We start from the raw sequence: 13,425 nt of genomic DNA, 5'->3' as shown, positions 1-13,425 counted from the left end.
GCAAATTAAAACAAATATCAATTTATGTCACATTTCTTCAATTAATAAATGGCTACATAATCATCTGCTGAAATGTCGAGCAGTGTGTTTCCATAAATGACCAACAGGAGGAGCCAGATTCTTAAAAATACAGTTTTATTTTACCACCGAACTGTTTTAAGCTGCAATATAAGTAACATTTTAATGGTCCATGACTCCCATACCGACCAAAACACAAAGTACGGAAGAATAGACCAACGTTGTGCTTTTAAACAAACAGGCAGTTAAGATGTATACAGCTGGTGTTATGAATAATAGTGTACAACTAAACTTTTTAAAAAAGCATCAAAAAAGGCCACAAAAATAGAACACTGACGGGCTTTTATCTCCTCCTCATTCAGAACGACAAAACTAACTACAAACTACTTCTGATACAAAACTTATCTTCCATGAAAACATGAGAAATGTCACGAGCTCGAGAAAGCCGAAGAACGAGATTAAAAAGTCTCCAAATCTCACTCACAAATGGTACATTTCACGTCACTGACGGCTGAGTATTTTTCTTTTTGCCGCGTTCAAAAATATGTTGTGGCGAAATCTGTTTATCAGGAAGACACAGAAACAGTAAAAACTTCAACTTGTGGGCTGAAAATCTAGAAAGAAACTTTGACTTTTCAGGTAAATCAAATAGACCCACGCTGTTATAACTTCATCTAAAACTACAAAACAGACAAACAGCTGCTCTCTAAGACAATGAATATTCAGCAGTTAGTGGCCCAGATTGTTGATTAGAACCTCGTCTTCAGGATTCAGTCCATCCTTACATTATTTGTGAATTTACTGATTCGTTGTGAGAAAGTTTTACAAACACAAAGTGACCCGCGTCGACACTGAAAGTAGAGCAAGGGAGCGAAGCGGTTTAAACGCACTGCGCATTAATTCGCCGTTTGATGGGTCGTGACCTCCCTTCAAAGTTCATCATTTTCCCATGTTGTCTTCATGTATTTGGTTTGATAAAAAGCTGCAAAAGTCCAGAGTGAAATCATAAAAAAAAAGTCCCGTTGAGGATCACAGTTTACAACCTGATGGGTGAAATTTACCGGTTTATGTAGAAGAGCCGAACACCAGGACCAAAGAGCCTCATTAATAAAAAACAACAAAGGTGTCTATTTACAAACCATCATGACTTCATATATATGATTTCTAAAGAATGTGATGGTTTCAAAGAAAGTGTAAGAAATGTATAACTTCACATTAAAAAATACTGCAATCCAACATGTTATCATTCTGTGCAGTTTTATGAATGACGCTCTGGGATACTACGCGTACAGGCCGTCTTCTTTACTGTGAGCTCAACATTTGTGATATCTGGGGAAAGAATTTCTGCCGTCTTCTACGTGACGAGTCCACTACAACGGATTTCTCTACACTTTTGGTTTTGATTTGCTCGTCGAGTTGAAGTCGTCTCAGAGAAACAACCCGTTTGATCGATGGCGTCGAGTTCTCACACTGTGCTGCTGCTGAGTTTGGAGGAAAACAAATGTTCAGTAACGTGTTTCAGCTTATACTGTTGCCGAGATGGCTGGATGAGACGAGTCTCTACTGTACACTTGAGAAGGCTGAGGTCCTCTAGTCTTCTGTGCTGACTCCACTCAGTCGGAGATTGTTGATGAGTGAAGACAGGCAGTGTTGGAGGGCGGCGTGGTCTAATCTACATCTACTGAAGGGTCTCTGCCGGAGGTTTTAGATCATGGCCCGGAAAGCGAAGGAGACTGCGGCGCCCAGCGCCAAGCCCAGGGACAAGAAAAAGGCCATGATGGCCCCCGCCGTCTCTGCCTCGTGCTGTGGTACCTTCCTGTACGGAGACAACAGAGGGACAAAATTCATTAGGAAGGAGGGGTTCACCCATAGAAATAGAACAGGAGGGCTGTGAAACTGACAGCAGCCTTATTCTGTCCTCGTCCTCCAGACCTTGTATTTAAACTTGTTACTTAATGTGGAATAAGTAGCCTTAGTGCTCTAGTTGACTTGTGTAACTGTGTGACTTGTAGTCTTTTTCTTTGTTTAAAATACAAATTGATTGGTAGGGGTGAACTGCCGTTTATCTGCTGGATCCTAGGGAGCCAGATTTAGTAACTGTATTTTTGTATGTTTGATTATTTTGTTAAAGGTCAGTCAGTTTGTTGAAAAGACACATTTTGTTTGTTGTTTTGGTCATTGTTCACCCTGAGTTCCATTTTATTGTTTGTTAACTTGAGTTTTAGTAATAAATCTTTCGTTACTAAACTCAAAATCTAGTCCTGAGACTGTGGTTAGGGTTCAGGGAGCGGGGAGGGAACATCCTTTATAATTTTATGCTGCGCTCCAACCCCCAAAAAGACTACTCCTCCAATTTAGCGCTGCACTCCTGGAACATTATTACATGCTCTTTTTTATTTCACATATTTTTGTCAAAAAAAAACAAAAAAACATGCCTACATTACCCACAATGCAACTACAGAACGACTTAAATGTGTGGGTTAGGGTTGGACTTTTCACATATGCAGTAGGGCTGGGACCATTCACCTATCTCCTGATTCTATACTATCACCATACTTGGGTGTTGATTCCGATATGTATTGCGATTAATGTTTTTTTCTTTTTAATTTATAAGGGACATTTAATGTTTTATACTTCTGGTGAATATAATCCAATCAATCTTATTTCTATAGATGTATTTTGTATATACAGTTCTTTTTGCAGTGCAGTAGTGCCTCCTAACGCCTCTAAACAGACTTTGATTTGTAAAATCGATGGCGTTCCACTTTAACACAGACATGAGAGAGATGGGAAGAATCTGCCAAAACTAACACTAGTCCGTCTTAGTGGACATCCTCAGTCTGTGTGTGTGTGTGTGTGTGTGTTTGTAGTTCTTACTTGGGTCCAAAGCACATGCAGAGACTGGCCAGGTATCCGTTGGAGAAGGAGAAGAAGATCATGAAGATGATGTACCAGGCGTCGTGGCCGAACAGCACGGGGAGGTAGTGACGAGGCTGGACGTTACACAGCATGAAGAGAGGGATGAAGACGAGCCGCAGGCCCACCAGGACAGGAAGCCACATGCTGTCTTTACCCGGCTGGAGAGACACAGACAGAGAGAGACAGCAACATCAACCACCATTATAATAACAACACTGTAACATTCTTCTGGGTGATTTCATCTCCCACAGCAAAATGATGTGCAGTATGTATGAACGTACAGATTACTCTGGGTGCTTTGGTGCTTTACTGGGAGAAACAGGGGACAAAGTTATTTAAAGACACGACTGAATCAAAAGGAGTCACGAAGCACCTCAGAGGAAAACAGTCCAGATCCTGATCAGTGTCCTCTGATGACGGTAAACAAACTCACATGGTCCCGGAGCAGCTGACTGCTGTTATCTGCACTCATAAGCTGCATTCCAGTGCAGGTCAGACTGGGTTAACTAACTGTACTCACTTTGTACTGAATGAATTGATTCCATTTGATTAATTCTTCTGGATCACAGGAAATAACAAGTTTATAAACAAGTCAAATTTTTAAGAGTTTTAAAGATTTAAAGGTCATATTGATCATATTTTTATGTAGACGAATAATCAAAATAATAACGGTACATCCACAGAGCTTTTAGAAAGGTGCAGAATAAAAGTATGGCTTTTCCTAAAAGACATTTTGAATGAATCATTTCAAAATGAATGTTTTGTTTATCTCTGTGGAAGATATCGGACGTTCAGTTCTCACGTCTAACAAGCCTTGTGAGCCAATCGTAAAATGACGTTGGTATCAGGTGGTGTCTCTGTGTCGTCAGCGACACACACCTAATGTAGGCCGATAGCGCCATGCAAAATAACTTTTACTCTACCACGAAAGATTCATCACTCGACATGACTGAGTCTCACTCCACTCGACCACAAAATATGCAGGTTGTGCAACGAACTGGCAACCACTTGTTGTGAAGTGAATGCAATGGAACGGGGGGAGGGAGAGTGCGACATCGATTGGCTGAATGTTAGCAATGTTATCAATAACACCTTTACAAAGGCCCAATATGTAATATAGTTCCTGTAATAACTCATAAAATGACCATGATATGTCATCAGAGATTAATGAAACATGCTGAATTGAAATACTGGCTTCTCAGTCAACAATGCTACAGCCAGTATGTTCTCCTTTGAAATTTCCATTCTGGTCCAGAACGTCTGTTTTTGTTTTGGATCTGTGTGATACCGTCCACTGCCCATTTCTACCCCCCCGTTGCCACGTATGAAACAAATCGGCACACAGACACAGCCATCTGCAGCCATGGAAGCAAGCTAACAAACTATCAACAGAGACCTCAAAAGGCCTCGGCACATCTCTCTGTGGTCCGTGTGCAGCTGGTTATCAAGGCAGCGAGTATTTGAGACACACGGCCGCTGAAGTGATTCCGACTGCTGCTGCTGGCCAGAGGCGGTTGTGTCTAGCAGGTAACCCTCAAATTGCAAAAAATGTGCGTTAAGTGCCATCAGTCACACCGGAGGAGCGGACGGTGACGGCTCCAATGTTTGGAACTTGCTGCTGTTACACATTTTAAACACTAGCTGTCGGTGCTACAGAGATCTGTGCCGGGAAAGACGCCAACAACAGACACGATGCCCAGATGTGTAGCAGCGCTGAGGGCTTCTTAGCAGTTCAATAACCTCCAAGCTGCCGTCGTTCATCCAGATGTGCATGGAAGAGAAGAGGGAGCTTCAGAATCAACACCATCACTCTTCTCTGACCCCCAAAACACACACACAGTGCACAAACACACGTTTTGCCAAAATAAACCCCTGATCTCAGCAACAAAGTTTGTCGCCTTTATTTTCACCCCAAACTCTGACAGATGTTTTCAACCATTCCACTCATGACTCATGAGTGATTTATTCCTGTGTAAACAATTAATGCCGCCAAACGCTTCCATTAAAGTGTGTCTGTTGTCCACAGCGCCATTCGCCCGCCAGACGACAGTAGATAACACTAAATATTTTTGATGTGATCATTTCAGACGGACCCTATAAGGCCAACGTGTTTATAAGCTGCTATTTCTCAGTTGATTTGTTAACGAGGCTGCGTGAGGAAGTCAAGTTCAAGCATTGGTCACTGTCTTTAGGCAGTTATGACCAGATTTGAGATGAAATTTCCCCTGAATTGTTCCACTAACTCAGCAGGAAACTTGTTTGTTGGGACCAAGGTTGTGAACTAACTGAGCTCTGAACCCGAAGAGGAAACCCAGAGCCTCCAGAGAAGGTCAGAAAAGGGCCGAGCCCTGTCGGTAAAACATGTTATTTGTGTTTTAGTGTCCTCTACTGACCCACATACAGACGGCCGTCAGACTCCTGCCAGCCCAGTCCATCAAGTTGAAGAGGAGGAAACATGACACGGGGATGAAGTAAGTTTCTGAAAAGGGAACAAAACAAACAAGCTGTTGTTAACGACAACAAGACTGTAGATGTCTCTGCTTGAAAGAAAAAACCTCGACCTCTGTGAGATTGAAAGATGGAAACGTGTGTAGCCTCCTCCGTCATGGAGGTTGTCAGCTTGGACTCACAGCGGTGACTATGTATTCCAGACTCACAGAAAGCATCAAATCATCCTTTAGAAACGTCTCAAACCAAGCAGACAACAGCTTGTGCTTCATGAAAGAGAACGCTGCAAATGTTTCAGAGCTACATCGCCTTCAGGGAAGAGAGGATTTAACAACAGACAGACCTTCTGTGGAGTAATCCTTTATAGGGAGATACTAATTTAAAGATACTCGATACTAAAACTAATTTTAGTATTTTTACAGGCTGCTCTCATATACATAAATAAAGGCTTGTCCACTGCATTTTTCAATTTAAACTACATAGATCTGCAATGACAGCAACAGTTAGAGCATGGCGCTCCAACCATAAAACACACGAGCATAACTATATTCATTATTTAGATTGTTTGAGATACTGTTTTTCAGAAAGCAGTCTCCACTCTATGAAAAAACCTTCAACGTATTATTGTGGTGATGGGCAGACAGGGAGGAGAAGAAAAAGAAGTGAGAAACCGTTACTTTAACCTTATTTTTTTACCAATTTAGCATTCTCACTTCCAAATAATCCAGCCATGTAACCAGCAACTAGCATCGCACGAACACATCGCCCATTGTAAATAAATAGAACATATTCCAATGAGGTAATCCACCAAATCACACTTCAGGATTTTCTCGTATGAACGATTCAATTCAGAGTGATAAAAACTGGTTTAGTGAACACGACGTATGCAAAAGTAGCCGACGGAAGAAAAGCACGTCATTAACTCCAACTGACGGTGAGAAACCTTTCACTTTCACTGTTCTCTTTCAAAACATTAATTATGGTTAGTTTGATGTTCAGTTCCAGATTTATTTATTAATAATGCCTACTTTGGGTTTGATATTAACTTCCAGATTTATATATTTATTATTCATTTAGATATTTATTACTTTAACTTAGATGTTCAGTTCCAGATTTATTTATTTAGATATTTATTTAAATATTTTTTATTATTTTGACTTAGATGTCAGTTAGTAGATATAGTTTAAAGTTAAAGATTGTTAATTTCCAACAGGGTTAAATGTTTTTTTGCAGGGGGTGGGGGAGTGTCGGCCGATTAATCTGCTATCTGCTTTTTCCCGCTTCAAGCTATCGTTATAAGTCAGTCTTACAGTCTTTAAAAATCCACTATCGGTAGACGTCTACTAGCTACTGCAGCAGTGTAGCTTTGTATAGATGTCAGGAATGGAGACTCACCCCAGGCGCCTCCGTCTGCCACCGTCGACTGGACCTCCACTGTTACGGCTGGGAATGTTCCAATGGTGACGGTGAAGATGAAGCACACCGACAGAGCCATCACCCAGATCTGACGAACACAATCAATATCATGTGACCAGTTTAATCCCCATCATACAGGTAAGAAGGTGGAAAATGCAAAAAGAGGTCATCAGAATGAAGCTGGTTATCTCTGACTAGTGACGGGATGCTGAATGGCAGCTACAGTTACTACTGGTCAATGTAACGGCAAGAATGTGTCACAAGCAGAGGAGTTTTGCTTCTGTATCTGCTTATAACTACGATGCCTTTTTTTTCTGGCATTCATTAATTTGTGTTCATAATGTTGGAATGTGAGAAAGTCATTTCACCTGTTTGAAGATGTTCAACACAGACACTGTGGGTTTGGCCTCGTCCTCCATCAGACTCACCACCGGTCGCTTCTCTGCTGCACTATCTGCTGGAAACAAACACAAACACCTCTCTATCATCATGTTGGTCAAGTGACACAAGTGGGAGTTAACACCATCATTCCCACATTTGAGTGGGTGTACGCACAAGGTTTCAACTGTTATGTCACATAGGGCTCCCATTACACTCTCACACAGTAGTAATTAACGCCACAGACGCACACCGGTCCAGTTGTCGCCCATTCACAAACTGGAAGCAACACTTTCAGTGGGTTTGGCTTCCATGTGTAGTAAAGAGAGCAAACCTCTCTGGGTGTAAGAGAGACGCTAAGGCTACACAGCGACCAAACACGTCTGACACAAAGTGACTTGTTATGATAGTGTTATATTATGAAGATAGTCCTGCTCATTTTCTGCATAGACACTGTTAGGTGACTCGCAGTTGGAGCGCTTTCTAGGCTCGGATGGACATGAATGGATGTCATCCCAAGGTTAGAATAGTTTTGAATTTTCAAAAAGGTTATATTTTATTTTAGAGTTGACTTTTCAATTTCATTTTAGTTTTGTTTTAGTTAGTTTTCATAGTCTCATCTCATATCTCATACCGCTTATCTGGGGTCGGGTCGCGGGGGCAACAGCTCCATCAGGGAACCCCAAACTTCCCTTTCCCGGCCCACATTAACCAGCTCTGACTGGGGGATCCCGAGGCGTTCCCAGGCCAGTGTGGCGATATAATCTCATCCTTACCAGATGCCTGAACCACCTCAGCTGGCTCCTTTCAAAGCAAAGGAGTAGCGGCTCTCCTCCGAGTCCCTCACGGATGACTGAGCTTCTCACCCTATCTCTAAGGGAGACGCCAGCCACCTTCCTGAGGAAACCCATTCCGGCCGCTTGTACCCGCGATCTAGTTCTTTGGGTCCTGACCCAGCCCTCATGACCATAGGTGAGAGTAGGAACGAAGATTGACCGGTAGATCGAGAGCTTTGCCTTCCGGCTCAGCTCTCTTTTCGTCACAACGGTGCGGTAAAGCGAATGCAATACCGCCCCCCCCGCTGCTCCGATTCTCCGGCCAATCTCACGTTCCATCGTCCCCTCACTCGCGAACAAGACCCCGAGGTACTTGAACTCCTTCACATTGGGTAAGGACCCGGAGTAGTTTTCAGAGTGTGTTTGCTAATTTTTTTTGTTTAGTTTCAGTGTTTCAGAAAGGTCTAGTTTGAGTTTTTATATATTTATTTATTTATTTATATTTATTTATTTTGTTAACAGTAGTTTTGATTTGATTTTGTTAGGGCCTGGTATAACGTCTCAGAAGTATGTAGCTATATATACATACAAATACATGGTTGGAGAACTGTGTAGGAATGGCCATAACGTTTAATATTCGCGCTATGCTACTTTATTGAAGCAATTGCGGCATAGCGTAATCTCCTGGATGTACGTTGAGTTTTTGTGGTTCAATGTCACGGGAGATGACCGAAATTCATGCTGTCTCCTTTTTTCAGTGGTGCTATATTATTGAAAAAAAACAAAACTAAAACTGAAATGAATTTGCGTTCATTTTTATTGTTTTTACCCAGAAAATATCGTTTCAGTTTAGATTTTCTTTTTATTTAGTTTCACTTTACTAAAAATATTTTTCACTGCTTATTTTCATTGTGGTTTCAGTTTATTATAATAACACCTGCATCAAACTGACAAATAATACAATATTTTTTAATATCTGAGCAGGCCTGTGAGCGCAATATGTACCTTTTTTGAGTAAGTCCATATTGTTCTCCTCATCACCAGTGGGTCTGGATCCATTACTCTCCGTGTAGTACTGGAAAAACTCCTGGTAACAAAAACAACAACCATAATGAGGCATTTCCACCGAGCCAGTAGAGCACAGATAAAGGAAACAGGAAGCACATCATGTTCCCTGAGATGCTGTAAATCCTCTCTGGCAGATGTGTTATCCATCACCTCCACAGAGAGTTGAGTTTGGAATTACATAAAAAAAAAAATAACAAGCTTGAACTTTAAACAGCACCAATCCAAAAGCACTTATCTAAAGACATTCAGCACTCATCTCAAGTTTACAAAGTGTTTTTTCAAAAGGTGCAAAGTTAATGAGAGCAAAATGGGATACAGTTGAACGTGGTTTTAAACAAATACGTCACGATAAAAACACACTAGAAATGTTTGAACTCAATGTTAAAACAATGTTTCATTTAGAGCATACAAGGTCTTACCATCCTGGGCAGAATGATGTAGGCCACTATGGCCAGCAGAATAACAACACAGGCTGTGATGAAGTAACCAAAAGCGCTGTCCTGCAGGGCCGATCCAGCTACAGGCAAAGACAAGACACATAGAATCATTGGTGGTTTTTAAGACTATCTAGTGTTGATTTAATGCAAACGTTTTTCATTGCATTAGGCAACATTTCCTTTAGTCAGTATTCCTCTTTTCAAATCATATTTCAAATTCCAGCTGTTGGATTATTTAAATTTACTAGGACTGAAACTAATGATTATAAACTGCTACAGTAGGGATGCACCGATCCCACTTTTTCAGTCCCGAATACCGATACCTGGGCTTTTGGGTATCAGCCGATACTGAGTACCGATCTGATAGCAGTGTTTAATTAATAAGCTGTATGCCTCACTGTGTGGAAGTGACTGGGATCATTCTTTTATGTGTAAGGCAACATCAGGCTTGACTAAAAAAATCTCTTTCCTAACTTTGTAAAACAAAATGTAACAAATAAATAAATGGATATACATTTATTTAATTGTTATTTATATTTAAAATAATAAATCCTACACCAGCAACTTGGTAAAATTATCTTCAGAAATTAACAGGAATTACTATTCAATTGTACACCGTTTTAATGCAGCAACAGAAGGGGTCAAAACTTAAACAAGAATTTAAATTCCAGTATATAATGTATATAAATAAAGAATTGAATTAAATAGATCGGCCCCATTGTCACAGATACCTGATTCAGATATTTGAGCCAGTATCGGCCCGGTATCCGATCCGGTATCGGTGCATCCCAATGCTACGGCGATGTCATCAAAATGCTTGTTTTCCCCAAACAACACTTCAAAGCTCAACTATAGTTAGTTTACTGTTGAAATAAGACAAAGAACAAAAGAGGAGCTGGAACCAGCAAATGTTTGGCATTTTCCTTCATAGATGACCTAAATGATTCACTGATTATCAACATCTCCACTAAGCCATTAATTGACTAAAGATTTCAGCTCTAAATTGTAGCGTATTTGAGACTGAACCAGAAGCAACAAAATATGGCCTTTAAAACCTCAATGAATATCTGCTCATCAATACCACAAGCCTCAGAAATGATTACCTAGATGCATATACGGTTAACATTGTCAATTCCTAATGGCATTCACCCTCACAGCCGCATCAGCCAGTGTTGCGGTGGCGCTGAAACGCACAAGAGCTACTTTTCTGAACTGGCACCTGATGTCCTTTATTGATTTACCAAATTAGGCTTTTTTATGATGTCTTTATGATGCTCATATTTTATATAGGTGATATTATGCCCTGTCATATATGATTGTTGACGTTCTCTTGATATTCTTTTATGCTCTTTGTGCAAAGCAAATCCCCCTAGGGCCAATAAGGGTTTCATTCATTCATTCATTAGCACAGACACATGGAGTGAGAAGGAGAGAGTGCCAAAGGGACTTCCAAGCAACTAATTCTGTTTTCCTAATTCTGTCTAGGAGATCAGATTCAAAGAGCAGCGAGCTAAGATGAATATTTGGCTTGATGGGCAATGGTTGATGATATTAGTTGATGATATTAGTTGCGCAAGATATGGAAAGTGGGACTGTCAAAGTTAATTAATTATTGATAATTAACTCCACTAATTTATTTAACACATTAACGCAACTTGAGATTTTTAGGTTATAGCGGACTTGGTTTTAAAGCTAGAGTGAAGATGCATCATATGAAACTACAAAACCTAATGAATCCATTGGTGCCAACCATAGCTTGTGGGGAAGGAGGATAAATAACGCTCCAAACTTACGCTGAATTTTTAACGAGCATATTTTTTATGCTAAATGCAGTACCTGTGAGGGTTTCTGGACAATATCTGTCATTGTTTTGTGTTGTTGGGATTTCCAATAATAAATATATACATACATTTGCATGAAGCAGCATATTTTCCCACTCCCATGTTGATAAGAGCATTAAATATTTGACAAATCTCCCTTAAAGGTACATTTTGAACAGATAAAAAATGTGCAATTAATTTGTGATTAATCGCGATTAACTATGGACAATCATGCGATTAATCGTGATTAGATATTTTAATCGATTGACAGCCCTAATGGAAAGTCATATTTCTATAAATGGAATTTGAGTAGACCGGTATTGTGCAGTTTTGTGCACCAAAACAGATGTGTTGGTGTTGTATGGTGTTTTTGTCATTTTGTCCACCTCCTGTGTATCCACATTTCTAACGATTTGTACTAGAGCGTCGTGTGTGTGTGAAGCATACAGGCCAGTGCGCAGATCATGGAGAAAGCGGCGAAGGTGCCGGCCAGCCCCTGTCCACTCATGATGGGCGTGGTGTAGGAGGCAGGCAGTATCCCAGCCAGGCCGAACAGACTGCCCTGAAGGATGGCCCCGAACGCTGGGAACAAGACCAGGATGTTTAAGAGTTAGTTAGTTTACTTCAAAAGAGTCACTGTGACACAGCAAAAAATACATTGACCCACAGCAACAGAAAAAATACACTGCTTTAACAAGATAACACCGTTTCTGAAAACAACATGGAGCAAATGAATTGTTTTACAAAACTGTTTTATCATTAACTTATAGCCGGTAAAGGCTTGTTCATACAAACTCTCATCACACTGATGGATTACAACCGTTTATACAGCAACTTTGGAGCTTTATTAGCTGCAGATATCTTGTAACAATTGTCCCCTAAGAGGAATGTGCCGACTCCAATATCAAAGCTTCAAGGTCACGACGTCCTCCCCCCTAAAGCAAACACGATGGGCTGTTCCTCATGAGGACCTGCAGGGTCAGGACCGGCCCAACGGGGATGAGGAGGGGGGTAAGCTTATCCCTGCTGTTCAGGGAGTCATTGTAAATAAACAAACGCACTGAGATTACAGACTGAAGCTCAGTGTGGTATGAGAGAATGTGTGTGCGTGTGTGTAGCCATATGAAAGGGATTTTCCCAACACAGTGGATGCAGATGATGTTGATCAAAGAAGATGACACATGGAGATAATCACTTGCTTGAGTTCAAAATGTGGAAATGAGATAAATGCACTGCAATGTCCAATATAACAAGCATTACTATATTACTTTATTGTGTTCTGTGACTTTCTTTTGAAGTCAGAAGAGAGACTTTCTCTGCAGTGACTACTGAAGGATGATGTAATGATCATTTAGAAACTCACAGTTGATGCAGATAATTTTGATCATAGTGATGGTGAAGAAGGACAGCGGGGCCACGTCCACCTTGACGAACACCGCCGTCAACAGGAACACCACCAGGATGACCACCAGACTGCCGGTGATCCGAAGCTTCTGAGGAATCCTGAGAGTGAAAGTAAGAGAAGAATTTAATTAAAACTATTATCATATTTGACACTTTAATTAAAAAATGTAAAAATAATATAAAAAAAACGATTCACCTATCTCCTGATTTGATACTATCGCGATACTCGGGTGCTTATTCATGTATTGTGATTTTAAAGTATTCTCATTCAATATTACGATTTATTTTGTTAACTTTAACACTAGACCGTGGGAAAAAGCTGAATCATACACTTGGAAGAGGCAAAAAAGAGGTATCGAGAGAATATAATATGGAGGGGTGGATTATGATTCATTGTTGACCAGAAGTAAAAACAGAAACATTTTCCCGATTATCTGATGGTAAGAGGGTCATTGCTCTTCTGAGGAAGTTGAGGTCATGTCAAACAGAAAGTGGAAGTAAATGGAAAGTAGCGTGCATTGGGTCAGAATGAGTAGCCCTTTGTTCATCAAAAAAAGGAAACATGTTGGGTGTCTTTTGGAAAGAAAAAGAAGATAAAAGGTCATCAGGAATAAAGTTAAGTATATTGAGGAGTCGAGGGACAGCCGGAGAAATAGAACAAGGAGAGGTAAAGAAGAAAATGGGGGGGGGAGAACATAACATAAATAGCATTCCTGGGTGTGTTTGTGCAGACGAAGAGTC

General features: G+C 40.6%; 2 protein-coding genes across 8 annotated transcripts in view; one reads left to right on the top strand and one right to left on the bottom strand.

Annotated features, from left to right (window-relative positions):
- LOC141773667 (echinoderm microtubule-associated protein-like 6) overlaps window positions 1-13,425 on the top strand; it is a 512,018-nt gene that overhangs the window by 310,446 nt on the left and 188,147 nt on the right. The window lies entirely within an intron of this gene.
- LOC141773680 (equilibrative nucleoside transporter 1-like) overlaps window positions 119-13,425 on the bottom strand; it is a 31,307-nt gene continuing 18,000 nt past the window's right edge. For 2 of the 4 annotated variants that reach the window (XM_074645607.1, XM_074645608.1), the window contains exons 5-13: window positions 12,644-12,783; window positions 11,728-11,862; window positions 9,443-9,540; window positions 8,961-9,042; window positions 7,170-7,258; window positions 6,781-6,889; window positions 5,331-5,416; window positions 2,896-3,095; window positions 119-1,834 (exon numbers count right to left, since the gene is read on the bottom strand). In XM_074645607.1, coding sequence (XP_074501708.1) covers window positions 1,723-1,834; window positions 2,896-3,095; window positions 5,331-5,416; window positions 6,781-6,889; window positions 7,170-7,258; window positions 8,961-9,042; window positions 9,443-9,540; window positions 11,728-11,862; window positions 12,644-12,783 — 1,051 coding nt within the window. In that variant the 3' untranslated portion in view covers window positions 119-1,722. The remainder of the gene's footprint in view (window positions 1,835-2,895; window positions 3,096-5,330; window positions 5,417-6,780; window positions 6,890-7,169; window positions 7,259-8,960; window positions 9,043-9,442; window positions 9,541-11,727; window positions 11,863-12,643; window positions 12,784-13,425) is intronic. The other 2 variants (XM_074645611.1, XM_074645612.1) reach the window with 1 other exon arrangement.

The sequence above is a fragment of the Sebastes fasciatus genome, chromosome 9 (genome assembly GCF_043250625.1).
Source record: "Sebastes fasciatus isolate fSebFas1 chromosome 9, fSebFas1.pri, whole genome shotgun sequence".
NCBI lineage: Eukaryota > Metazoa > Chordata > Actinopteri > Perciformes > Sebastidae > Sebastes > Sebastes fasciatus.
Note: the sequence above shows the minus strand (reverse complement) of the source record. Positions and strands in the feature narration are given on the sequence as shown.